Below are 27429 nucleotides of genomic sequence, written 5' to 3' on the forward strand. Positions count from 1 at the left end.
CTTTGTACAACAACATGTGACTATCGAGCTCCAACATTTCATATTTGTATCTATGATATTAAATTTAAATATATCGGCTTTATCAGATACGATAAATTTATTAAAAATCGACCTGTGCATTTCTTTTATTGAAGAGTGTATATAACTGCCTGTGACCCCTTTTCGGATTGTTCTAAGACATTGGACCTTTGTACCCTGTGTAGTTACGCCTTGCAAGAGAGCACCGTTTTCAAAGCACTGTAGCCGTCATTGTAGAATGGAGATCAACCTACTGTGTTTTGAAATTTTATGAAGCACCAGAGTAGAGTAAAGCGCTCGATTCCAAATTAAGATAAAAGGTATCTACTCGACAGTGGGACAACATCAAATTGCAAAACACAGTAGGTATATTTCCTAACCGAATCCTAAACTTGCAAATACTGAATCCCAAACTTACAAATACTGAATCCCACACTTACAAATACTGAATCACAAACTTACATTGTTTTACCTACTCTATTAACCTACCCTCAACCACTTTTACAGACGAGTTATAAAAAGACTTACCTTCCTCGCTGTCAGATCCTTGATAAACTACTCACCAACATTAGCGTTGGGTTTTCCCAGACGCGAATTTCCGAGGTATCAACTGCGTTGAAAAGAACTGTCGCATAGTGGTTCCTGCATTGTAAATCCGTTAACAACAGATCAATAGTGACTCAATGATAACATGACCTAAAATAGCGTGCTTGTCCTTTTTTATCTTTTTCCTGTTTAACTTTTCCTCCTTTACTTTTCCTACATTCAACTGATAGCTGTGTCATGAACTCATTCTTAACCTTGCATTCAACAATATTGATACTATGTGACACGCGTGTGTGTTATACCCTTCGTTCTTGGCCACTTATCCTAATATAACTAAGATTTGTTGTTCAAGTCCATTTATTTAATGTTACACACAAGAGGTCTTCAGATGTGTTTCCGTTTCCTGAATTATTTATACAAGACAATACCTAGGTGATGCATTGAAGAGTCTTATAGTAATGAAGACATATTCTGGCCCGGATAGGTCTTCAACAACCCATGCTTGCCATAAAAGGCGACTATGCTTGTCGTAAGAGGCGACTAACGGGATCGGATCGTCAGGCTCGCTGACTTGGTTGATGCAGATCTTCAAGCAGTGGAGTATGGTATTAATAAAAAAAATAGTTTTAAAAAGATGTATCAGAAAGTATTGTCACTATAATTTCCATGGCCAACTTTAAGTTGGTTGCAAGTGTCTTTTAAATGTAGAAATTGGTCTTTCAAGAAATAAATATATTTCGAAATCCCATACATGACGTCATATTCATATGCCCCAAAACAATACTTACAAAAACAACACTATTATATACATCTATCGATGGTTTAAACAATGTGTTAATTTATAATCAGTATGATCAACAATCATTAGCACACCAGAGTATTTAAAGTAACAATCTTCAGCAATTACTTTCATCTTTTCTGACATTATTTCGTGTATGTGCAAATAAACTTTGTGCAATAACCTATGACCAAGCTTCTTCCTTTGTCAAGTGCTTTATGAACTGCAACAGTATGATGCTAGGTCAAATACTATGGCTAACACAAAGAAGACACAATTATGGATAAATAGTTCTTTAATACAAAAAACAGAACGGTAAAACTGTCACAACAATATGGACAGAGAACACATAGGGCACGGAATAGTACGAATTGGTCACGGATGTGGTAGAAACCTGTGGGTCGCTACCTATTTGTGGGCAAAAGTGGCGCACGCAATCTACACTTTTGCCAATTGATATGTTCTGTTTCACTTATACCAACGTCAAGGTGGAAATTATACATATCAGTACTCTTATTGTTTCTTTTTGTCCTATTGACCACCTATATGCAAGGCAGCCAATATCGCCACTGCCATCAGCGCAAGAATTGAGCCAGTAACCAGATATTCAACCTGAAAGAAAACGAAAACAATTTACATGTGATTTGTTTTCTACACTGAAAATTTGTTCCCTTAAATTCAGGACAAAACTAATTTAATCCTAGGATTTTGCAAAGACAAATATTAAATGTTGCTGAACATGCTGGGTGTATTGATTGAACTGCTGGGCCAAAATTAATTGTTTTACAGGCAGATGTCCTATGGCCGGAGTACTGCTGTACGGTAAAGAAGGACATGCTTACCCTTCTCGCGAGCACCAGGTGTCATGATTGTTTTTTATGGAACCATTCACAAAATCTTCCGACTATTTTGCCTCTTACGCCTAAGGGAATCTATTTCGTCGGGTAATCGAGACTCACTATTCTCTGGTGCTGACGTTATCAATTAAGATGCAGCATTGACATTTGCAACAATACATTCCTGACTTTGGTTAGAATAGGTCTTCAGCAACCCATGCTTGGCGTAAGAGGCGATTCACGGGATCGGGTGGTCAGACTCGCCGACTTGGTTGATGCATGTCATCGCGTCTCAATTGCATAGGATATCCATTTTACAGTGCTTAGTGGAAGACAAATTAAATTGGCAAAGGAACAGTTAAACACAGACCTGATCACTTTGTTCTATGTTGTACCGGCACCATGAGGCAAAGTGTTCACAGTTCTTAAAGATCAAGTTGTACCCAACCTCTCCAATTTGGGACAATGCTCTTCTTACTATCTCAGGGGGGTCGAAGTGTCTGTAAATAAAACATTTTATGAAACATAAAACGACCATGTGATCGTTTGAAAATAATTCCTTTGCAATAATGGAGAATATGCAAAAAGCGGCAATGACTGGCAAGAACAACTGTTTATACCAAATAAAGCGTTTTTAGCAACCGATATTGATTGGTTGGTTGTTGTGTTTGTGTTTTATAGCAACCGATATTGATTGGTTGGTTGGTGTGTTTGTGTTTTATAGCAACCGATATTGATTGGTTGGTTGGTTGGTTGGTTTGTTGTTTAACGCCGCACTCAGCAATATTCCAGCTATATGACGGTGGTCTGTAAATAATCGAGTCTTGACCAGACAATCCAGTGATTGATATCATGAGCATCGATCCACACAATTGGGATCGATGACATACATCAACCAAGTCAGCGAGCCTGACCACCCGATCCTGTTCGTCGCCTCTTACGACAAGCATAGTCGCCTTTTACGTCAAGCATGGGCTGCTGAAGACCTGTTCTACCCCGGAATCTTCACGGGTCAACCGATATTGAGGTAACAGTTACATAGCAATCACAAGTGTGTCTGGTGCCGACTCGATTAGATACATGTTACAGTGTTATTCAAACGAAACTTACTCCAGTTCCTCGTCCTTTGAGTTGTTCTTGTGCACCATGCGGTCACTAACAACATCCCAGAAGTTATCTCTGCGAACAATTCCTTTGCCATACTCTACTCCACTTATTGTGCATGAGTGACCCATATGACTTCCCATTGCACCATCGACTCCAGACAAGTGCACGACTTCATTGCCACCTGAATAAAAGTGTCCACTATTAAATATACATGCTTTGTTGTTTTGTTTTGTTTTTGTTGTTAAAGACTGAACTCAGCAACATTCAAGCTATACCGCCACCATGAGGCAAAGTGTTCACAGTTCTTAAAAAGCAAATTGTACCCAACCTCTACAATTTGGGACAATGCTCTTCTTACTATCTGAGATGGTTTCAAGTGAAATATATTATTAAACATACAATAACCATGTGATCATTTGAAATAAATTCCTTGGCACTAATGAAGAATATGAAAAGTGTGACAACGACGGGCAATAACCTGCACTGTCTATAATTTCAAATGAACCGGGTTTTTTAGCAACCAATATTGATTTGATTTGTTTGTCGTTTAACGCTGCACTCAGCAATATTCAATCTATATGACGGCGGTCTGTGAATAATCGAGCCTGGACCAGACAATCCAGTGTTGTGTCAAACAGCAAACAAACAAAAACAGAAAAATTAATCACTGTATTGACTGATCAATTATCGAGTTTTTACAGGCCATCGTCATATACATTGAAGCTAGAATAAGTGCAGCATTAAACAACAAACAATCAAACAAACACAAGAACGTACATTACAGTATACTTACAACGTATACTGACCGGTGGGAAAACACTCCCGTGTGGATAACATTACCTGCATAGGGCATAGGTTGCAGGGACCTATATTCTTATCCGTAAATCCCCCTCAGTTGCACGGATCTATGCTCATGATGTCAATCACTGGATTGTCTGAACCAGACGTGATTATTTACAGCCCGCGACATATAAATGGGATATTGATGAGAGTGATCTCACACAGCAAATAAACAAAAGCAATATTAACCACTGGATTGTTTGATCAAAGAACGATTATTTACTGGCCACCGCCATGCACATTTGAACTAGAATATTGCTGAGTGCAGCATTAAACAACAAACAAGCAAACAAACACAAGAATGTGCATTAATATTCTGTTACAGTACACTTACCAACGTATACTGCCCAGTGCGAGTACACTCCTCGATCGAATTGCACCAGATCGCCTTCTGTCAAGCTCTTAAGTACTGTCCTGTTTTGGCGCTGGACTTCACGGGGCGACATTTCTCTTTACTTTTTAACTATGCGGTTGGTGAAGTCTCCAGCAATGTTTTTCTTTCTAAGGAAAATAAAGGATATGATTTTTTTTTTTCTTTGTATCACCCTAGCTACCTATATATATGCCAACAGGACGGCATTTCTCTTTACTCTGTAACTATGCAGTCTCCAACAAAGGCTATGATTTCTTTTCTCTTTGTCGCCCCATCGACCTATATGCCAACACAAACAAAATAATTAAATGAGGTGACCTATCATCCGTCCCAACAAGATGAAATGGTTGGTCCCATAAGATCAATGAACAGACTTCGGCGAGACTATTACAAATTCAAGTAACAAAGCACAAACAAAAATTATTGCTTCCGAAATATTGCTCATCAGATAAAGTGGGAATGACACACGCCTTAAAATTGACATAAATTACATAGCTACGATTCACTCAAGACTCTTCGGGCTTTCATCCACAGGAACTCGTTAGTAAATAAAAATATATACCCCCTATATGTAAGTAGAGAAAAAGAGCGTCACTCGCCATCTTGCCGATTTGTTTTCATTCGATATCCAAGGCGACTTTATTATTATACGCTTATTGTCAAGCGCATTTCTGGCCGTAGATTGATCGATAACACATTTCTACACATGTACAAGTCATCTACATTCGATTAATGTTCCTTACTTACCGAAATATCGACAGTTAATTTCGCTCTACCGCTGGACTACGAGCGCTATCACATGAAATCAGTGCTCGTTTAACGGGGTAGGCAACAATGCAGTTTACCTGGCGCAGCCCGAGCTCTACCGCGCTTTAGTGCTACTGCTGTCTCGCTATACCGTTACCGTGCCTCACGCTCATGTGACTCACGCTTCACGTGAGCTTGATTTGGGCAAGAGTTAGCCATAATTTCTTACCTTTTCAAACGTTAACCGAGTTAATCCGATGGCGGGTGTGGTTTCAAGAAAAGATGAATGGGAGAGCGGACACTGACGTCTCGTGCCTGCGCAATTCATTGTTTTCTGAATTACGCATGCTCGTTAATGGGATGCTAATGACCCGTTAAACGAGCACAGGCTACAAGTGCTAGCGCTCGTAGTCCAGTGGTAGAGCGTCGGCGTTTGTTGCGACCAGAACTGGGATACGACCAGAACTGGGATAAACAGTCCACAATTTCATAAAACCCCATTTACTGCGGTAATGCTTTCGGTTAGCTCTAAAACGCATGGCGATATATATGCGGAATATGATTTAATTTATATTTTTGGGGGAACCATACTGAATATGATCTTTTGTATATTTCCATGTTCCATTCCAAATAAATAACCCCCATTAAATTCTTCACTATAAATTGGAAACATCTTCAGTTATTATTATTATTTTGTTATTTTTGTACTTGACAAATATTCACACGCCTTTCTGTGCGGCAATTCACATTTATGCACAAATGTCACTGTGTCTGTACGATATTTCTATTCACAAATGATGTTATGATTAGATCAATAATTAAAATCAAGGATGTGTTTCTACATCACATTGTGGTCACAACAGTGTATAGAATGTAATAGAATCATCCATATTACAATAGTAAAAGCAGTAACTCGAGAGGTTTCTGAAATATTTCGGATTGTGGCCGTAGAATAAAAGAGCCTTTACACAATATGCATTCCATTTAGTTTTTGTTTTGTTTGTAACTGAAAACAATTTTACGTATTCTGTTGTTCGTGGCCCAAGTTAACGTGCGGTCTCCTCCAATCCGACGATGTAAATAGATATGCAAAACATGTATCCTCATTAATTAATTTATTGTAACTGTGCTGAAGGGAATCCTTGTCATTCACACATGAATAGATGTGAAAAATCATATTTATATATTTTTTTAAAACAATTATTTCACTTCCCTCTGCATTTAGACAAGCTCTTTCCACTTCTTTTAATTAGTTCGATGGGTTAATTGTATATGGTTTGCCGGAAGATTGAGGCGAAAATTACACAAGATGAAAGTGTTTGATAATTCATTTTACAAAGTTACAGGGAAGTGCACAGGTACATCGGACATAAAATATACATTACTTAGAATGAAACGCAGGGTGTTGTATATTAGACATGTTATATACATCATTATAAATGAAAGACGCGGGGTGGGGTGAGGTGGGGTGGGGGGTGGTGGGCTTGTGTGTGTGTTTTTCGGATATAAACTATACATCAATCAGAACGATAGATAACGATAGAGGGTTTGTATCGGATTTATTATATTATAAATACTTCAGAATGCTGTAGATGCAGACCAATGTAAGCTTTGAAACATGCTAAGATGTATCCAAGCTGGATTTTGACGATTGTTTCAGAGTGGCAATCTATCCACATATACAAGTTAGTGGTAATCTCAAATACCTCCTTAACTTAACCCTATCACATATACATGATGTAGGTAATGCAAGGTCAGAAGTTTGGTGTGCAAATTTATAATAAATGTATAAATATTAATGTATAACTAACAGATATAAACGGTAAGACGGATATGACTGCTCATGCATGCATGCACCAGTTAACCAGACCTAACAGAAAGGAGTATATAGTTACTCCATAGTGTTTTAGGAACCATACAGCTTCAATTTGAAATAAAGGAAAGATATATTGAAGCAAGTCGAAATAATATATTTATATATATAGCTTTAAATCACGATGATGCATGGACAGTGCATTTTGTATGTCTATGTTGGGCATTGCTTAAAATATACCCACCGCTTCGCTTGTCATGTGAGGCGACAGTCGATGGTTGGTTGGTTGTTGAACGCCGCACTCAACAATATTCCAGCTATATGACGGCGGTCTGTAAATAATCGAGTCTGAACCAGACAACCAGTGACTGACATCATGAGCATCGATCCATGCAATTGGGATATGATAACATGCATCAACCAAGTCAGTGAGCCAGACCACCCAATCCCGTTAGTCACCTTTTACGACAAGCATAGTCGCCTTTTAGGGCAAGCATTGATTGCTGAAAAGACCTATTCTACCCCGGATCTTCACGGGCACCACAATCGATGGACCGGGTGGGCTTGCTTGTATAGTGACTTCGTTTATTGTGTGTCATGTACCCCGATATAAATACATGTAAATAAACGATTTGTTTAGGTATGAACAACTTCCCACGTCGACATGTACGATGTCTCGCAATCAACCAAATAACGAACCTGACTACCCGAGGCTCTTTAGTCGCCTCTCATTATACGATTGTAAGCCGGACTCACCATCCGATCAAGGGAATATTACCTGCATGCTCAGCTTTGCTGTTACCGGTTCTTCCAGTAAAATGTTGGTCCACATGGGCAGTGAGTAAAATAGTGATTGATATTATAAGCAAACATCCAGCACGTCGTAGGACGTTGAGCCTCCGATCCATGAAGTCACCTAGTAAGACAATTAAAATTAAGTATGTGTTGTTGGGGACCACTTCTACACGAAATCAACTGCCTGACTGGCCTTGTGGATAGACGTCTGTAGAAGGAGTGAGTAAGTGGGTGAATATGTATTTACACTGCTTTTAGCCGCATTCCTGGAGTATCATGGCACGGGGCACCAGAAATAGGGTTTACTCATTGAACATATGATTGGAATCGAGTCCGGGCCTTCGACGTGACGAGCGGACGCTTTGACCAATACACTAACCAATCGCACCCCTGACAGTGGAAGGTAAAATAAACGGAATAAGATAGTACCATGAATCCATGTATTAGTATAAGATAGTATAAGAATCCATGTATTACCCTCACCCTCACCTTCACTCGGTAAATACAAGAATTTCTGAATTCTGACACTCCTTGTGTAACACACTTATTGGTATAATACTCGCAATAAAAGTACCAATTATGACCTCTCTCAATATTTGCTAAGTTTGTGGTCCTAATCACTTTCAAAAGCTAACATTAATTATAAATATTCAACAGTTAATAGATTTTAAAGGTGTTATGCCGCTTCTGCACGGTTTGATTACAGTAATACAATGGTAAATATCTAATCAATTATTAATAAAAATCAATACCAATCGTGGACTTTGCCCCCTCAATATGTGCATATAAGTTGTATTGTCAACAGCTACAAGTATTCCAGTAATTGTACATGTGAAAGGGCTATCCCATTTCTGGTCAAAGGGACATGAGGGAGAATATAGTAAAAGGTCTCTTAAAAATAACAGTATTGACCCATGTCATTAAGATTCTGTTCACAAGTGCGAAATGATATTTACTATCTTCAGCCAAGAAGAAATATTAAGATTCCATTAATGTAGATTTTATGGGTGTTATCCCACTTCTAGTCAAGGTGATATGAGTCATAAAATAGTAAAAAATCTCTTAAAATTAGTATTATTGACCCATTACATAAAGTTTCTGTCCACAAGTGCGAAATGTTATTTACTATCTGCAGCCAAGAGGAAATATGAAGATTCCATTAATGTAGATTTTAAAGGCATTATCCCACTTCTGGTCAAGGTGATATGAGTCATTAAAAAGTAAAAAATATCTTAAAATTAATATAATTGACCCATTACATAAAGATTATGTCCACAAGTGCGAAATGTTATTTACTATCTGCAGCCAGGAAGACATAATAGGATTCCATTAATTGTAGATTTGAAAGGCATTATCCCACTTCTAGTCAAGGTGATATGAGTCATAAAATAGTCAAAAATCTCTTCAAATTAGTATTATTGACCCATTACATAAAGATTCTGTCCACAAGTGCAAAATGTTATTTATTATCTGCACCTAAGAAGAAATATTAAGATTCCATTAATTGTAGATTTAAAAGGTATTATCCCACTTCTGGTCAAGGTGATATAAGTCATAAAATAGTCAAATATCTCTTAAAATTAGTATTATTGTCCCATTACATAAAAGATTATGTCCACAATTGCGAAATGTTATTTACCATCTGCAGCCAAGAAGAAATATTAAGATTCCATTAATGTAGATTTTAAAGGCATTATCCCACTTCTGGTCAAGGTGATATGAGTCATAAAATAGTCAAAAATATTTTAAAATTAGTATTATTGACCCATTACATAAAGATTCTGTCCACAAGTGCGAAATGTTATTTACTATCTGCAGCCAAGAAGAAATATGAAGATTCCATTAATGTAGATTTTAAAGGCATTATCCCACTTCTGGTCAAGGTGATATGAGTCATAAAATAGTCAAAAATATCTTAAAATTAGTATTATTGACCCATTACATAAAGATTCTGTCCACAAGTGCAAAATGTTATTTAGTTTCTGCAGCCAAAAAGAAATATTAAGATTCCATTAATGTAGATTTTAAAGGCATTATCCCACTTCTGGTAAAGGCGATATGAGTTATAATATAGTAAAAAATCTCTTAAAATTAGTATTATTGACTCATTACATAAAGATTCTGTCCACAAGTGCGAAATGTTATTTACTATCTGCAGCCAAGAAGAAATATGAAGATTCCATTAATGTAGATTTTAAAGGCATTATCCCACTTCTGGTCAAGGTGATATGAGTCATAAAATAGTCAAAAATATCTTAAAATTAGTATTATTGACCCATTACATAAAGATTCTGTCCACAAGTGCAAAATGTTATTTAGTTTCTGCAGCCAAAAAGAAATATTAAGATTCCATTAATGTAGATTTTAAAGGCATTATCCCACTTCTGGTCAAGGTGATATGAGTCATAATATAGTAAAAAATCTCTTAAAATTAGTATTATTGACTCATTGCATAAAGATTCTGTCCACAAGTGCGAAATGTTATTTACTTTCTGCAGCCAAGAAGACATAATAAGATTCCATTAATTATAGATTTGAAAGGCATTATCCCACTTCTGGTCAAGGTGATATGAGTCATAAAATAGTAAGAAATCTCTTAAAATTAGAATTATTGACACATTACATAAAGATTCTGTCCACAAGTGCGAAAAGTTATTTACTATCTGCAGCCAAGAAGAAATATTAAGATTCCATTAATGTAGATTTTAAAGGCATTATCCCACTTCTGGTCAAGGTGATATGATTCATAAAATAGTAAAAAATCTCTTAAAATTAGTATTATTAACCCATTACATAAATATTCTGTCCACAAGTGCGAAATGTTATTTACTATCTGCAGCCAAGAAGAAATATGAAGATTCCATTAACGTAGATTTTAAAGGCATTATCCCACTTCTAGTCAAGGTGATATGAGTCATAATATAGTAAAAAATCTCTTCAAATTAGTATTATTCACTCATTACATAAAGATTATGTCCACAAGTCCGAAATGTTATTTACTTTCTGCAGCCAAGAAGACATAATAAGATTCCATTAATTGTAGATTTTAAAGGCATTATCCCACTTCTGGTCAAGGTGATATGAGTCATAAAATAGTCAAAAATATCTTAAAATTAGTATTATTGACCCATTACATAAAGATTCTGTCCACAAGTGCGAAATGTTATTTACTATCATCAGCCAAGAAAAAATATTAAGATTCCATTAATTGTAGATTTAAAAGGTATTATCCGATTTATGGTCAAGGTGATATGAGTCATAAAATAGTAAAAGATCTCTTAAAATTAGTATTATTGACCCATTACATAAAGATTCTGTCCACAAGTGCGTAATGTTATTTACTATCTGCAGCCAAGAAGAAATATGAAGATTCCATTAATGTAGATTTTAAAGGCATTATCCCACTTCTAGTCAAGGTGATATGAGTCATAAGATAGTAAAAAATCTCTTAAAATTAGTATTATTGACTCATTACATAAAGATTCTGTCCACAAGTGCGAAATGTTATTTACTTTCTGCAGCCAAGAAGACATAATAAGATTCCATTAATTGTAGATTTGAAAGGCATTATCCCACTTATGGTCAAGGTGATATGAGTCATAAAATAGTCAAAAATCTCTTCAAATTAGTATTATTGACCCATTACATAAAGATTCTGTCCACAAGTGCGAATTACTTTCTGCAGCCAAGAAGACATAATAAGATTCCATTAATTGTAGATTTTCAAGGCATTATCCTAATTCTGGTCAAGGTGATATGAGTCATAAAATAGTAAAAAATCTCTTAAAATTAGTATTATTGACACATTACATAAAGATTCTGTCCACAAGTGCGAAATGTTATTTACTATCATCAGCCAAGAAGAAATATGAAGATTCCATTAATGTTGATTTTAAAGGCATTATCCCACTTCTGGTCAAGGTGATATGAGTCATTAAATAGTCAAAAATATCTTAAAATTAGTATTATTAACCCATTACATAAAGATTATGTCCACAAGTGCGAAATCTTGTTTACTTTCTGCAGCCAAGAAGACATAATAAGATTCCATTAATTGTAGATTTTAAAGGCATTATCCCACTTCTGGTCAAGGTGATATGAGTCATAAAATAGTCAAAAATATCTTAAAATTAGTATTATTGACCCATTACATAAAGATTCTGTCCACAAGTGCGAAATGTTATTTACTTTCTGCAGCCAAGAAGACTAAATAAGATTCCATTAATTGTAGATTTGAAAGGCATTATCCCACTTCTGGTCAAGGTGATATGAGTCATAAAAGAGTCAAAAATCTCTTAAAATTAGTATTATTGACACATTACATAAAGATTCTGTACACAAGTGCGAAATGTTATTTACTGTCTGCAGCCAAGAAGAAATATTAAGATTCCATTAATTGTAGATTTTAAAGGCATTATCCCACTTCTGGTCAAGGTGATATGAGTCATTAAATAGTAAAAAGTCTCTTAAAGCTCTGCACGCTAACGTCGAACCCATTCGCGAGGTGTCACTACCCTAGCATCTGATGTCGAACCTATAACGAATATTGACCCATTGCATTCAGATTCTGCTCACAAGTTTGAAATGTTTTTTACTATCAGTAGTCATGAAGAAATCTTAAGGTCCCATTAATTGTAGATTTTAAAGGCATTATTCCATTTATGGTTGAGGTGATTAGAGTGATAATGTAGTATAAAATCACATAAAATTAGAAATATTGACCCATTACATTAAGATTCTGTTCACAAGTTACGAAAGCTATTAACTGACAGTAACAAAGAAGAAATCTTAAGATTCAATTAAATGTAGATTTTATAGGTGTTATCCCATTTCTGGTTGAGGTGATACGAATAATAATATAGTAGAAAATCTCTTTGAATTAGAAATATTGAACCATAGCACACAGATTCTGCTCACAAGTTTGAAATGTGATTAACTATCAGCAGCCATGAAGAAAACTTCAGATATTAATTAACTGTAGATTTTAAAGGTGTTATTCCATTTATGGTTGAGCGAGTGAGTGAGTATGGTTTTACGCCGCTTTTAGCAATATTCCAGGGGACACCAGACATGGGCTTCACACATTGTACCTACATGTATGTTGGGAACTGAGCCCGGGTCTTCCGCGTGACGAGTGATAAAAAGAGGTTATCACGCAAGTGTGTTTGGGGATGGTAAATATCCTGTATTAGGAATAAACATTGTATTTAGCGAGCCTAGACAGTAATTGATATTATTCCAGATTCCCAATGGTTAATTCTCCAGATTCCCAATGGTTAATTCTGACTCGCTCGCCGAATGACAATGGCGATGCAATGTTTGTTTATAAACAGTGAAAGAAGTCCCAACTTGACCTTTGATATTTGCATCTCTATCCGCATATGACTCCAACGGATATCGTTTTTATCCATTGGCTTTATTCTGCCGAGAAACCTACCCATTATATGATAATACAGTAGAAAATCTCATAAAATTAGAAATATTGACCCATTACATTCAGATTCTGTTCACAAGTTTGAAATGTTATTTACTATCATCAGCTGAAAGAAAATCATAAGATTCCATTAACTGTAGATTTTACAGGTTTTCTCCCTTTTTCTGGTCGAGACCATATAAGTAATAATATATACCGACAACAAAAGTTCCTGTGACATTGAATAAGATTTAATGCAAAGTTATGTTTTTTACCAAATCTGAAACAATTTTGGTTTGCAACAGATTAAAGACTCCTGTAAGTGTTCAAAGGGTTTAATTTGCCATACTGACTTCAGAAAATGCGTGATTTCATATAAAAAACATGAACATGCCAAAATGTCAATTTACAAATCAATAGCTTGTGTGTCCACCTCTGGTTGCGATGCAAGCAACACATTTTTGTCTCATGGAATGGACCAGGCATGGCACAAAGTCCTGTGGGATATCTGTCCATATCTGCTGGAGTATGTTTCGAAGTTCCTGGAGTGTCTGTGGAACACATGGTTGACGCCGAAGGCGCCGATCCATCTCCTCCCACATGTGCTCGATTGGGATGACAAGTCCAGCAATATGAGGCCGGGCGTTGTCATGCTGAAGGTAATGCCTGGGCCATGACAACGGAAATATGGTAATACAAAAGGGACGATGATCTCGGCGCGGTAGCGCTGTCCATTGAGATTTCCCTCTACCACTATCAAACAGGTCCTCTGTCTTGCTGTAATCCCACCCCATACCATAACGCTGCCGCCCCCGAACCGATCTTTTTCCATGACACAATGATTGACGTAACGTTCACCTCGACGTCGGTACACTCGAATCCGTCCATCACTGTGGCTGTGGTGAAAACGAGACTCGTCAGTGAATAGAACTTGTCCCCACTGCATGGCCGTCCAGCGTAGACGCGCTTGTAGACGTGCTTGACAGTGGTTTCCTGTCAAAATGGGACATCTGGCGGGTCTTCTGGCGACAATCACTGCACATCTGAGGCGGTGAAGTACAGTTTGTGAAGATAATCGTCAAAGGCCAGGGATGCTTCTTGCAGTCACTGGAATCGATTTCGTAGGTGTGTTGTTCGAATCCAGTTGTCTTGTCGATTATTGGTTACGTGTGGCCTGCCACCCTGAGGATGGTCTCTGACTGCATTTGTCTGTTGCCAACGTTGCCATAAACACCAAATGGTGTTTCTGTGGACGTTAAATTGTCTTGCAACATCACGTTGACTCGATCCTGCTTCAAGCACACCAATGGCTCGCAGACGCTCATTTTCGAACAGGCGTGGCATTTCGTAATGTTCAATAATTGCGTAATTTTGTTGTTTTTTTCTGAGTAGTTGTTGTTAGCACGTTGCTAAACAATACATATGGAATCCCGTTAACGCACATGTGTTTATACCCATTCTTGGGTAGTGAAATGCATGGGGCTTGCATAAAAGTCAACTTTTGCATGGAATGCATGCTTTTCTGTAGCAGTTGCGTTTTTGTGACTTGATTCCATACATGTACTACAATATTGAAAACCAAACTTTACTTGTTTGAAAAATACACTAAAATATTGGTGTCACAGGAACTTTTGTTGTTGAGAATAGTACCTGGCAAATGAAACGAGAACAAAGCAGTACTGCTTATTACCATAGTTAATGTATTGAGATCTACTTGAATGTTGAGGTAAAATGTACATATTGATAATCTATGTAAGACAGAATAGTTTCTTTTTGTCTTTGCTTCAGGAGTTCAGACATGGTGTACAAAGAAAAGACATCATTAAATATTTGACAACTTCCGCAAAAGCCACCATCGTTTTCTGACAGTATTTCACTCTGTTTTAGACATTGTGCAATTCTCGTACTTAATACAGCAGTAAAGAAATTGCCAACACAGTTTTTATTACCCTGGTAGTAGTAAATATTTTCATGATTAGATTAGATAATACCATTTAGCCAATATTGAGGTATTATTCCGCTGTTGAAAATTAATTACTATTCCATACCAGGGAGTAACTTTCCCTCAGCAAATTTTAAATACTCATTTGCAATCAACTCCAGTAACTTTATGTGTCTTAAGATTGTGTATGACCTGTGAATGTGTATTTCATCTTTGGTTATATAACAATCAAGAATATCATTGATTGATTGTCAACTTGTACTAGCTAACTAGGGCTGGAACAGGGAACTCTGGTACTGAGTAGGACCGGATACCCACAGGACAACCCAGACCCTTGGTTAGTCACGTGATATATTGTTTGATGACAAAAAGTATCTAGAACTTCCACGGTTACTCTATAAGTGACTAATGTTCGCATTTCTTTCTGACTATGCACACATTCCTTCTGACTTTATGTTTGAATACAGGTAAAACTTCAGTCAACCAGATCGTTTTCTATGAGTATCTACATACATTTTGCCAGGGCTACGGTCAAACTATTCCCGTTCCACATTTGTACCTATCTCTTAGGACCAACAGCGGGTACCCGAGTAGGGTCGGGTAATAGTGGGTTGAGTACCCAGGTAGTTAATTTGGACTCGTCCAAGGCCTATAAGTAACACTTCTTGGTCAATGTCTACCGTTTCATTATATTTGATATATATCTTTTTAAAATACTCATAAAAGTCTCATACTGCCTGCTTTCTGCCTCTCAAACTCTCTTTAAAAGTAACTCTCAGTTGCACATTTGACATCGTGGTTGTATTATTTTGGATGAAAAGACTTCTTAAGCATGCATTTTTACTCACTGTCATATTGACGATATTATAATTCAGCTTATGAAAGCTTTTCAATATTTTACGTGTTCTGAAACAAGCGCTTTATCTGTAAAACTATCTGCTTCGTGAGTAGACTCATTGTAACTGTAAACACAATCAAGAACTCTTCAGTAGTTTTTATCTTCTTAAGCGCTTTCTGTACGTATTCACGGCTAATCCATGGATGTGGCACTCGCGGTACCAACAGTAAAACTGTGTGTTCAGCATTCGCAGGGCTATCTGCTGTTCAAATGTGGCGTTTCCGGCCCATAACCGGTTTCTCTCTCAGTTCTAATCCTGAAACCAGCAAAAACAATTGTTAAGCCAATCACAATCACAAAAGATTCAGGAGGAAATTCAAATATGAGGCAAACTAATTATTGTGAAATTTCTTATTTCATATGTACCATTTTGCTATCTTTGAAAGAATACAAAATTGCTACCATCATCTTACATGGACCCTTTGGTGAGCAAATAATATACTAGAAGTCAATTTCTTCTCAAATAAAAATTCTTGTACTTTTGCCTTGAAAGCAAGATTGTAATGGAACTGACTATCAACAGGTGATACATTTTAAAAAGGTTATGCCCCTTCTTGACAGAATGATATATTTGATAATATTAAAGCTTTATGGATGGGATAGTGTTTTTAAAAAAAGGCGGTAAATCATATGTTAGACTTGTTGTTTTCATATATCTTACTTAGCTGTATTATAACCATATGTCGCATGTATGAATCCCTGGATTGTTTGGTCAAGACTCCATTATTCACAGGCCACAATCATGCAGCTGGAATATTGACAAGTGCAGTGTCGAACAAGAAGCAAATAATATGCTTCGTTTAGTGACACATTACATTATTTCAGGCATATCCTGGCATGTCAGATTTATGGGAGATGAATGCCGGACATGATGCAACTCGAAGACATTTACCACTCTGATAAAAATCAAGAAGACAGGTATTCTGCTGCCAAACCAAGAAACATAACCTGGACAATTCTGTGACTTGAACCCACAATCATAGTATTCTGGCATGTATAAGAAGACTGACTCTGCACAGCTAATTGCATGCCTTGGATAACATACCCTGAAACAATTATATTCAAAAGAGTCTCTCCTTTTTATTATATTTTTATAACTATAATATAACAACTGTTTTGATCTGTAAAATATGTTCATTTAAGAGGCTAGGTGTTAGTCTAGACTGGGCCATGTGCTTCAGGAACTCATAAAAAACTTTTGAGATTCTGAGCTACTAGTCAAAGTATACCCTTACTTTAAAGAAGGTGTCGATCCTGAGGTTATAATGTGTTGTTTTTTGGTTGGATGTAACACATGTAACGGGTCTCCTTATCTACAGCTTTCCATATGCCCGTTTTTTTATATCATCATATCTATCAGCATTGAGAAAATGTAAATGGTTTGTTCATAAATGATGAAGGTGTAACAGTATGGTTCTTTTATATAATATTATTATTATTGTGTTGGCATTTAGTTCTGTCTGCACCAAGTAGTCATGACTGTATGGCAGCAATATGGTAATCTGTTCAACCTGAAAACTCTTCTTGTTATGTAATTTGAATCCTGCAATAATATGTTGGACAAAAAGAAAACATGCCTTATTTTGAAAGGCAGTTATTATCATTGTGGCTTAGTATATCAGTTTTGAAGATGTCAGCTTAAAGACTGTATGCATGTAACTTCTTGAAAATAATGATATGAATATTGTTTTCACAGACAGACTCTAAACAGAATTTTGCGCAGTTGTTGTGATTAAGCACAGTGTACAAAACAGAGCTGCTCGTTATAACAATTTGTCAAATACTGCTTCTTGCAACTACTTGAATATATTTTTTTTTTTGGGGGGGAAGCTGTATCATAGGCTTGCTACGACATTATAAATGAGAAAGGTCAGTGTTAGTGTTACTCATAGGTTATCTGTAACGTGGGACATACGCTCCAGACAAGTGGACATTAAAAAAAAGTTAAAACATAACCTTGCCATATACAATCATATCCAAATTTCACAGATTTATAAATAATTTCACAAAATATTAAATCTTCTTTTGTGTTAATTCCCATAGGGAATTCAAAAAATTCCAGTAAAGTAAAATTATTTGTTTTGCTACAACATTAACTATATGAGCTAATCACCTTGCTTAAATTTACACTGAGGTTCTCACACCCTTCATAGAGCCAGTTCCTCCTTGGAATTCAAGTATCAACAATCTTCTGAGCAGCAAGAGATCTGAACAGACAACTACTCAGTAGTAATTGGGGAATCATCTGGTGACATGTTTACGGCAGCTGTGTAGTGTCAGTGCTAGCAGTTTCTCGCCTGTATTCAGTTGTTTGAGCCCTCAACAGACCAATGAACCCCTCAGTATAAACTATCAGTTTCCACTTTCCCCAATTTGGCTTTAGCAAGTCTAGAATAGACAAATACACACTTCCAAGGAAGGTGGTAATGCATCAATCTATACAGATGTTCACAGGTCATAATCAACCTATGACATTTTATACACAATACCATCATAAAATCTACACTTAATGGAATGTTAAGATTTCTTCTTGGCTGATAGTTAATCACATGTCAAACTTGTGCGCAGAATCTGAATGCTATGGGTCAATATTTCCAATTTTAAGAGATTTTTTACTATATTATTATTCATATCACCTTGACAAGAAATGGGATAACACCTAAAAACTTGACAAATAATGGAATCTTAAGATTTTCTTTTGACTGATGATAATAGATCACATTTCAAACTTGTGAGCAGAATCTGAATGCTATGGGTCAATATTTCTTTTGTTAAGAGAATTTTGATTATATTATTACTCATCTTGTCTTGACCAGAAATGGGAGAACACCTTTAAACTCTACAGTTAAGGTAATCTTAAGATTTTCTTTGAGCTACTGATGGTTAATCACATTTCTACCTTGTGAGCAGAATCTGAATGCCATGGGTTAATATTTCTAATTTTAAGAGATTTTTTGCTATTTTATTACTCATATCCCCTCAACCAGAAATGGGATAACACCTATAAAATCTGCAATTAATTTACCGTAATCTTAAGATTTCTTCATGACTACTCATAGTAAATAAAATTTCAAACTTGTGAGCAGAATCTGAATGCAATGGGTCAGTATTTCCAATTTTAAGAGATTTTTGACTATATTATTATTCATATCACCTTGACAAGAAATGGGATAACACCTATAAAATCTACACTTAATGGAATCTTAAGATTTCTTCTTGGCTGATGATAGTAAATAACATTTCAAACCTGTGAGCAAAGCCTGAATGCTATGAGTCAAGATTTCTAATTTTAAGAGATTTTCTACTATATTATTATTCATATCACCTTGACCAGAAATGGGATAACACCTAAAAACTTGACAAATAATGGAATCTTAAGATTTTCTTTTGACTGATGATAATAGATCACATTTCAAACTTGTGAGCAGAATCTGAATGCTATGGGTCAATATTTCTTTTTTTAAGAGAATTTTGATTATATTATTACTCATCTTGTCTTGACCAGAAATGGGAGAACACCTTTAAACTCTACAGTTAAGGTAATCTTAAGATTGTCTTTGAGCTACTGATGGTAAATCACATTTCTACCTTGTGAGCAGAATCTGAATGCCATGGGTTAATATTTCTAATTTTAAGAGATTTTTTGCTATTTTATTACTCATATCCCCTCAACCAGAAATGGGATAACACCTATAAAATCTGCAATTAATTTACCGTAAACTTAAGATTTCTTCATGACTACTCATAGTAAATAAAATTTCAAACTTGTGAGCAGAATCTGAATGCAATGGGTCAGTATTTCCAATTTTAAGAGATTTTTTACTATATTATTATTCATATCACCTTGACAAGAAATGGGATAACACCTATAAAATCTACACTTAATGGAATCTTAAGATTTCTTCTCGGCTGATGATAGTAAATAACATTTCAAACCTGTGAGCAAAGCCTGAATGCTATGAGTCAAGATTTCTAATTTTAAGAGATTTTCTACTATATTATTATTCATATCACCTTGACCAGAAATGGGATAACACCTAAAAACTTGACAAATAATGGAATCTTAAGATTTTCTTTTGACTGATGATAATAGATCACATTTCAAACTTGTGAGCAGAATCTGAATGCTATGGGTCAATATTTCTTTTTTTAAGAGAATTTTGACTATATTATTACTCATCTTGCCTTGACCAGAAATGGGAGAACACCTTTAAACTCTACAGTTAAGGTAATCTTAAGATTTTCTTTGAGCTACTGATGGTAAATCACATTTCTACCTTGTGAGCAGAATCTGAATGCCATGGGTTAATATTTCTAATTTTAAGAGATTTTTTGCTATTTTATTACTCATATCCCCTCAACCAGAAATGGGATAACACCTATAAAATCTGCAATTAATTTACCGTAATCTTAAGATTTCTTCATGACTACTCATAGTAAATAAAATTTCAAACTTGTGAGCAGAATCTGAATGCAATGGGTCAGTATTTCCAATTTTAAGAGATTTTTGACTATATTATTATTCATATCACCTTGACCAGAAATGGGATAACACCTATACAATCTACACTTAATGGAATCTTAAGATTTCTTCTTGGCTGATGATAGTAAATAACATTTCAAACCTGTGAGCAAAGCCTGAATGCTATGAGTCAAGATTTCTAATTTTAAGAGATTTTTTTGCTATTTGATTACTCATATCCCCTCAACCAGAAATGGGATAACGCCTTTAAAATCTACAATTAATGGAATCTTAAGATTTCTTCATGTTTATTTATAGAAAATAACATTTCAAACTTGTGAGCAGAATCTGAATGCAATGGATCAATATTTCCAATTTTAAGAGATTTTTGACTATATTATTATTCATATCACCTTGACCAGAAGTGGGATAACACCTATAAAATCTACTCTCAATGGAATCTTAAGATTTCATCTTGACTGATGATAATATATAACATTGGAAACTTTAGAGCAGGATCTGAATGCAATGGGTCAATATTTCCAATTTTAAAGAGATTTTTGACCATATTATTACTCATCTCCCCTCGACCTGAAAAGGGATAACGCCTATTAACTGGACAAATAATGGAATCTTAAGATTTTCTTTTGGCGGCTGAGAGTAAAGCACATTTCTAGCTTGTGAGCAGAATCTGAATGCAATGGGTCAATATTTCTATTTCATATTTTAAGTGAGTGAGTGAGTTGGGTTAAACGCCGCCTTTAACATTAGTCCAGTTATATCACGGTGTGTCAGCTTAATGTGGGAGGAAAGCCGGAAGTGATGCAGGTCTCCGACGTTTTACCACTTCGATGAAACCCACGAGCACGGGTATGGTGCTGACAAACCTAGAAGCCTAATTGGGGCAAACCGGTATTCGGACATACAATCACAGGTTTCTGGCGGGTCCAAGGGGCGGAACTCTGTACAGCCAATCGCGGCGCGTTAGACAACTGGACCACCCATGCCCCCTCTAATTTTAAGAGATTTTTGACAATATAATTACTCATCTGCCCTCGACCAGAAATAAAATCTACAATTAATGAAATCCTAAGATTTCTTCTTAGGTGATGATAGTAAATAACATTTCAAACTTGTGAGCAAAGTTTGAATGCTATGAGTCAAGATTTCTAATTTTAAAAGATTGTTTTACGATAATATTATTCACATCAACCCGACCAGAACTGGGTTAACACCTATAGAATCTACTCTTAATGGAATCTTAAGATCTCATCTTGGCTGATGATAATATATAACATTTGAAACTTGTGAGCAGGATCTGAATGCAATGGGTCAATATTTCCAATTTTAAGAGATTTTTTACCATATTATTATTAATCTCCCCTCGACCAGAAATGGGATAACTCCCATTAACTGGACAAATAATAGAATCTTAAGATTTTCTTTTGGCTGCTGATAGTAAATCACATTTCTAGCTTGTGAGCAGAATCTGAATGTAATTGGGTAATATTTCTAATTCTATGTGAGTGAGTGAGTTGGGTTTAACGCCGCCTTTAACATTATTCCAGTTATATCACGGTGTGTCAGCTTAATGTTGAAGGAAAGCCGGAAGTGATGCAGGTCTCCGACGTTTTACCACTTCGATGAAACCCACGAGCACGGGTATGGTGCTGACAAACCTAGAAGCCTAATTGGGGCAAACCGGGATTCGTACCCACAATCATAGGTTTCTGGCGGGTCCAAGGGACGCAACTCTGTACAGCAAATCGCGGCGCCTTAGACGACTGGGCCACCCATGCCCCCTCTAATTTTAAGAGATTTTTTGCCAATGTCATTACTCATCTGCCTTTGACCAGAAATGGGATAACACCTTTAAAATCTACAATTAATGAAATCGTATGATTTCTTCTTGGGTGATGATAGTAAATAACATTTCAAACTTGTGAGCAAAGCTTGAATGCTATGGGTCAATATTTCTAATTTTAAGAGATTGTTGACTATATTATTACTCACAAGGAAAATGCAATACACTTTTTCTTAAATTCTGTATTTCTTGAAATATTATAATTAGCCACATATCAGCATAAATTACAATGTGGTGACACAATGAGCAGTCATTATTTTATGCAAACAATGTGGAAAGTTGCTTATGTGTCATGCATTGGCTAAAGCAGACTCAATTATAAATTAGTCGCTTTGATATATATTAATTATTTACTGACTGTCGCGTTAAGCAACATTCACTTACTTATAAACGACTTGTATTCAATGATATATACTCAGGGAAGGATAAGAATTTATGGATGAACAACTTCTTTCTTACCATTAAGAGCGACGTTTCGGTGTAGGTTCTAACACCGTTATCAAGCAAGTGATAAGACTTACTTGATAACGGTGTTAGAACCTACACCGAAACGTCGCTCTTAATTGTAATAAAGAAGTTGTTCATCCATAAATTCTTATCCTTACTTAGTACTCAAACTTCTAAATGCCTATCAAAGAAGATATACTCAGGTAACAGTTCCTGTTGAAATTAATTCTAAGTATGTTTCGACGTTTCATGCACAACAAAACCAGGCGCTTAAAAGAATAGAAGTTATTTATTTTTTGTCTGTAGTACAGGGTAAGCTTCGATGTGTTGATTCTGTAAACTCTTGCAAAGAATCAATAAGTTCAAGACTTCCACCTTTTCGCTTTTCGCATTAACTCTTTTCGATTAACAAGTTGAAGAATATTTCAGCCGCCATCGTTGTCAGTTGTATACTGTCTCGCACCTAAAATGATATAAATATACCTTTATCAAGACTACACGTACACATTCCATTCAGTTGTTTAGTCAGCGGATTAATCTCTGACAGGCATATATTGGGGTGGAATAGGATCTAGGGCAGCTGGTGTTTTATTACCCCAAACTCAACAATGTATGCAATGTTGTTATTTTTGTAGGATTAACAGAAATAGCAGAAACAGTATATGGTATAACGGCTAAGACTCACAAGATAGCTAAACGCGACAACTTATCAGCCAATGAAAACACATGTCACCGCTGCGCCGGTATCTTTGGGCCACGCCTACAAATAGGTTTGTTTAGGAAGCGGATTACGGAACTTGTGATTTCAGCACTTTCGCTTGGACTTTTAAATACTTTCTACGAATATTATGATTTTTTCTCACTCGGAAACTGACTAAATGTACCTAGGAAAATTGATATTCGCAACGAAATCGCAATCATTCTTTTTCACTTCGCTTGCCCTTAATACTGACAAACTTGGCTAGTTATGTGAACTGAAAGCGTCGTGTTTAGATGATAAATTTGATCTAAAATTATGAACATTTGTTGAAGTTAGTGTGAGTAAAATCCAACCTTGAAGTATCACAGTCTACCAATGTTAGTCTACGTTTATCTTCCAGAAAAATATAGAAGCAAAACATGGCATTGCTACGTGACCTTTCTACTTGTCATCATTGATTTTGTTGATTGGCATTTGATGTTTAAAGAATAATAAAATTATCAAATGTTGTCGCAATTTGCCAAAATGATCTTATTTGGTTAACTGGAATTAGTCCTAGACATCATCAGTATTTCCCGATTATCGAAATTGTCTGTCATGAGCTTCCCATATTTTAACCTTGTGGACCATTGAATCCCACCGCTCCCACAGTCAGTTGAGCTAATGACAGAACTATAGATCAAAGAACAAAGAGCTCATCGCGCAAAGCTACACATTCCCACCTGGTCACTTATTTCAATGTCGTAGCAGCACCACGAGGCGAAATGCTCACAGTTGCTGGCAAACACATTATACCCTGTTCTGCCAAGCTGGCTCGTGGCTCTCTTCACGATCTCGGATTTGCTGTAGGCTCTGAAAAGGGAGAAAACTATCAAGAAGTGTAGTCATACGTACATTGGACATGCACGGGTTTACATTTGCGAATGTCTTTAACTCAAAATATATACCTAATTTCTATTCTGCACAGAATTCTCTCTCTCCAGAAATGGCCAGTATGTTACACTAACTATGGGATAAGGATAAGGTTTTACACTGTTTACTGTGAATACCATCCAGTATCACTACCCCATCGCTGCCCGAGGGATGTTTTAGTGAGAGGGGGGAATAAGCCGAGTGGACCACCGTTGCAGTTCAGTTGTTAATTCCAATGGTAGTCACGCACACTAAACAGCTGAATGAATTCTGTAATTTTGTTCTGACACTGACGAAGTCTTTGGTCTTATATTATAAACATGTAAACTCAAGTTCAGTAATGTGAGATGTGTTTTATCTATCTATCTATCTATCTATCTATCTATCTATCTATCTATCTATCTATCTATCTATCTATCTATCTATCTATCTATCTATCTATCTATCTATCTATCCATCCATCCATCCATCCATCCATCCATCCATCCATCCATCCATCCATCCATCCATATGTAACAGATTGAACGAAGAAATATACTAATATTTTAACATGATAATATCAGATGTCCTGTCGTCATCCATTTTGGATTACAATAACTGTTCCCTGACGGAGAAGTCTATCACAATGATGACGAAGCGTAGTGGGGAGGGAGTGTTCTTATTACTTTAGCCCGTATTTCTCCTCCTTTGAGTTGTTCTTGTTCAACCTGCTATTCCCAGCAACATCCATGATTTTGTCTTTTCGGACAACGGCTTTCTCAGCCTTGTTAAAGCTCTGACCATCAACGCTTGCCAGGTGGATCACGTTTCCATCACCTGGAAGACAGATGTTCCGACGTATCACATGCCTGTCTAAAATTCGAGACTGGAATGGAATTCTTGTACGGTTAGCGGGCGGTGACAATGGCTGATGGATTCTGATCTTACACTGTACCCCCACATTATTAATTATCCTGGTCAGATTTGGCAGTGGCAAGGAAATTTATGTTAGCAGTAGATCATGGAAATCCTTGGATGCTCCAAATATGTAAATGGTGTCTCGATAGAAAATCAGGATAATTCAAGCATAAGAAGCGTACTTTACTTCAACCACCCCTGAATTTGTGACAGTCTCCAATACATACTAGAAAAAGACCGATTTCTGAATACTGGCTGATTAACAATAGTGATAGCCAAAGTGTTACCTTAAAATCAAAGGTCAAATATTTAATTATACCAAGAGTTTGGAAAACATTCATTACAACTGGGCAATAAGAGGTTTTCGTCTAAATTATTGATGGTGGACATTTGAAAATCATATGTGAGTGAGTGAGTGAGTTTGGTTTAACGCCGCTTTTAACAGTATTCCAGTTATATCACGGCGTGTCAGCTTAATGTGGGAGGAACTCCCGAGCTTTACGGCACTCGTTTCAACCTAGCGATTTTCATTTTTGTCCACACTTGAAAAATATATTGACACAGCTCTCGTTTAATATCTTGAAAACGGAACAAACGAACATTCTGGAATGTCTAATATATGGTTGTACCGTGCAACGCCTCCTCCGTTCGAATGTTTATCCCACGGAAGGGAGAAATAGACGATAATTTTGACGGAATCAGTCGTACGGGCCGTAACTGTCGTTCAGAAAATCCCGTGTTAATGTTTTCGAGGTTGCATGATTAGAAAATACATTCCGACGGTCACTTTCATGATTTGTTAAGCGACGCTTTGATTTGTCGGATGAAAGATTGTTCTGACGTGACCCGTACTGGGATGTATTTAGCGATAGCGAGAACTAAGATCTGATTTTAAATGAGATTGCTCAAAATAGAAGAGCCCATAGCTCTTCACTCAATATCTGGCTCCAAAACGAAACATCGGATGCTTATCTCCATTCTACCATACCGAACTAATTGCGATAAGTTAATGCACAAACAAATGTATTTTGAATACATGATGTTATCCTACCACATGCCATACTTTATGTACAGCAAATTGTACAGTGATACATGTTCAAATACTGAGGATTGAACAATGATATTTCTGAGAGGTATATATGTATGACATGTTGTTATAAGCAGCAGGGGGCACGGGTGGCCCAGTCGTCTAAGGCGCCGCGATTCGCTGTGCAGAGTTGCGTCCCTTGGGCACGCCAGAAACCTATGATTGTGGGTTCGAATCACGGTTCGTCCCGATTATATTTCTAGGTTTTTCAGCACCATACCCGTGCTCGTGGGTTTCACCGAAGTGGTAAACGTCTGAGACCTGCATCACTTCGGGCTTTCCTCCAACATTCAGCTGACACGCCGCGATATAACTGGAATACTGTTAAAAGCGGCGTTAAACCAAACTCAATCACTCACTAACTGTTATAAGCAGCACATTGACAACAATGAGTAATATATAACAAGTAGCATACAGATAAGTGGATAAAGCCAGATGTACAGTAAGAATAGCAAGTAGCACACAGGTGATGAAGCACACGGGTAATGAAGCCAGATGTACAGAAGGGATAAGGATTTGTAATTTATGCTTCTTAAAATGTGTCAAAGAGAAACCATAAATATTAGGACCAGCCTACCAATATACACGCCCCAATGACAGTACAATGCCCTCTCAAACTCCACCTGATCACCGGGCTCCAAGCTCGACAACACGGAGTCGTTGTGGTCTTGGATCGACGCCATCGCCATGCCAAACTGTAAAACGAAAGGCGTTATGAATAACACTATGTACAAGAGTCCATGGTGTGACAGCATCACATACACACAATAACAGCAGTGACTGAGCATAAAAATTGTCAAAAACTAAGTCACCAAGGCCTCTGCTGCTCCACTAACAGTTAATAAATATCGATTGACGCCGTTCAGTACAAACATATCATGAAGGCCTAACAAACCACCATTGATATCATTTTCAACACGCCACACCGCAGTCAACAAAGTCTGATCTGTTTAG

General features: G+C 36.6%; 1 protein-coding gene across 1 annotated transcript; it reads right to left on the bottom strand.

The window, feature by feature from the left end:
* Nucleotides 1–1819: 1819 nt before the first annotated feature.
* LOC124142856 (phospholipase A and acyltransferase 5-like) lies at nt 1820–27167 on the bottom strand. The gene is made up of 8 exons (XM_048385438.1): nt 27053–27167; nt 25157–25307; nt 24302–24431; nt 23290–23342; nt 4460–4575; nt 3289–3466; nt 2549–2678; nt 1820–1954 (listed from the first exon to the last, which is right to left on the bottom strand). The coding sequence occupies exons 1-8, from the start codon at nt 27162–27164 to the stop codon at nt 1874–1876; spliced, it is 951 nt and encodes a 316-aa protein (XP_048241395.1). The 5' UTR covers nt 27165–27167; the 3' UTR covers nt 1820–1873.
* Nucleotides 27168–27429: the final 262 nt, after the last annotated feature.

Source organism: Haliotis rufescens, unplaced genomic scaffold, assembly GCF_023055435.1.
Source record: "Haliotis rufescens isolate VD_foot unplaced genomic scaffold, xgHalRufe1.0.p SCAF_59, whole genome shotgun sequence".
Lineage (NCBI taxonomy): Eukaryota > Metazoa > Mollusca > Gastropoda > Lepetellida > Haliotidae > Haliotis > Haliotis rufescens.

Bases quoted from the DNA above. Each gene is read 5' to 3' on its own strand.
- LOC124142856 (XM_048385438.1), bottom strand. From the start codon at position 27,164: ATGGCGATGGCGTCGATCCAAGACCACAACGACTCCGTGTTGTCGAGC. The intron at 25,308-27,052 runs GTAGGCTGGTCC...TCTGTCTTCCAG, and splicing joins TCATTGGGGCGTGTATATTG to GTGATGGAAACGTGATCCAC. The intron at 1,955-2,548 runs GTCTGTGTTTAA...GTTTTCTTTCAG, and splicing joins ACATAGAACAAAGTGATCAG to GTTGAATATCTGGTTACTGG.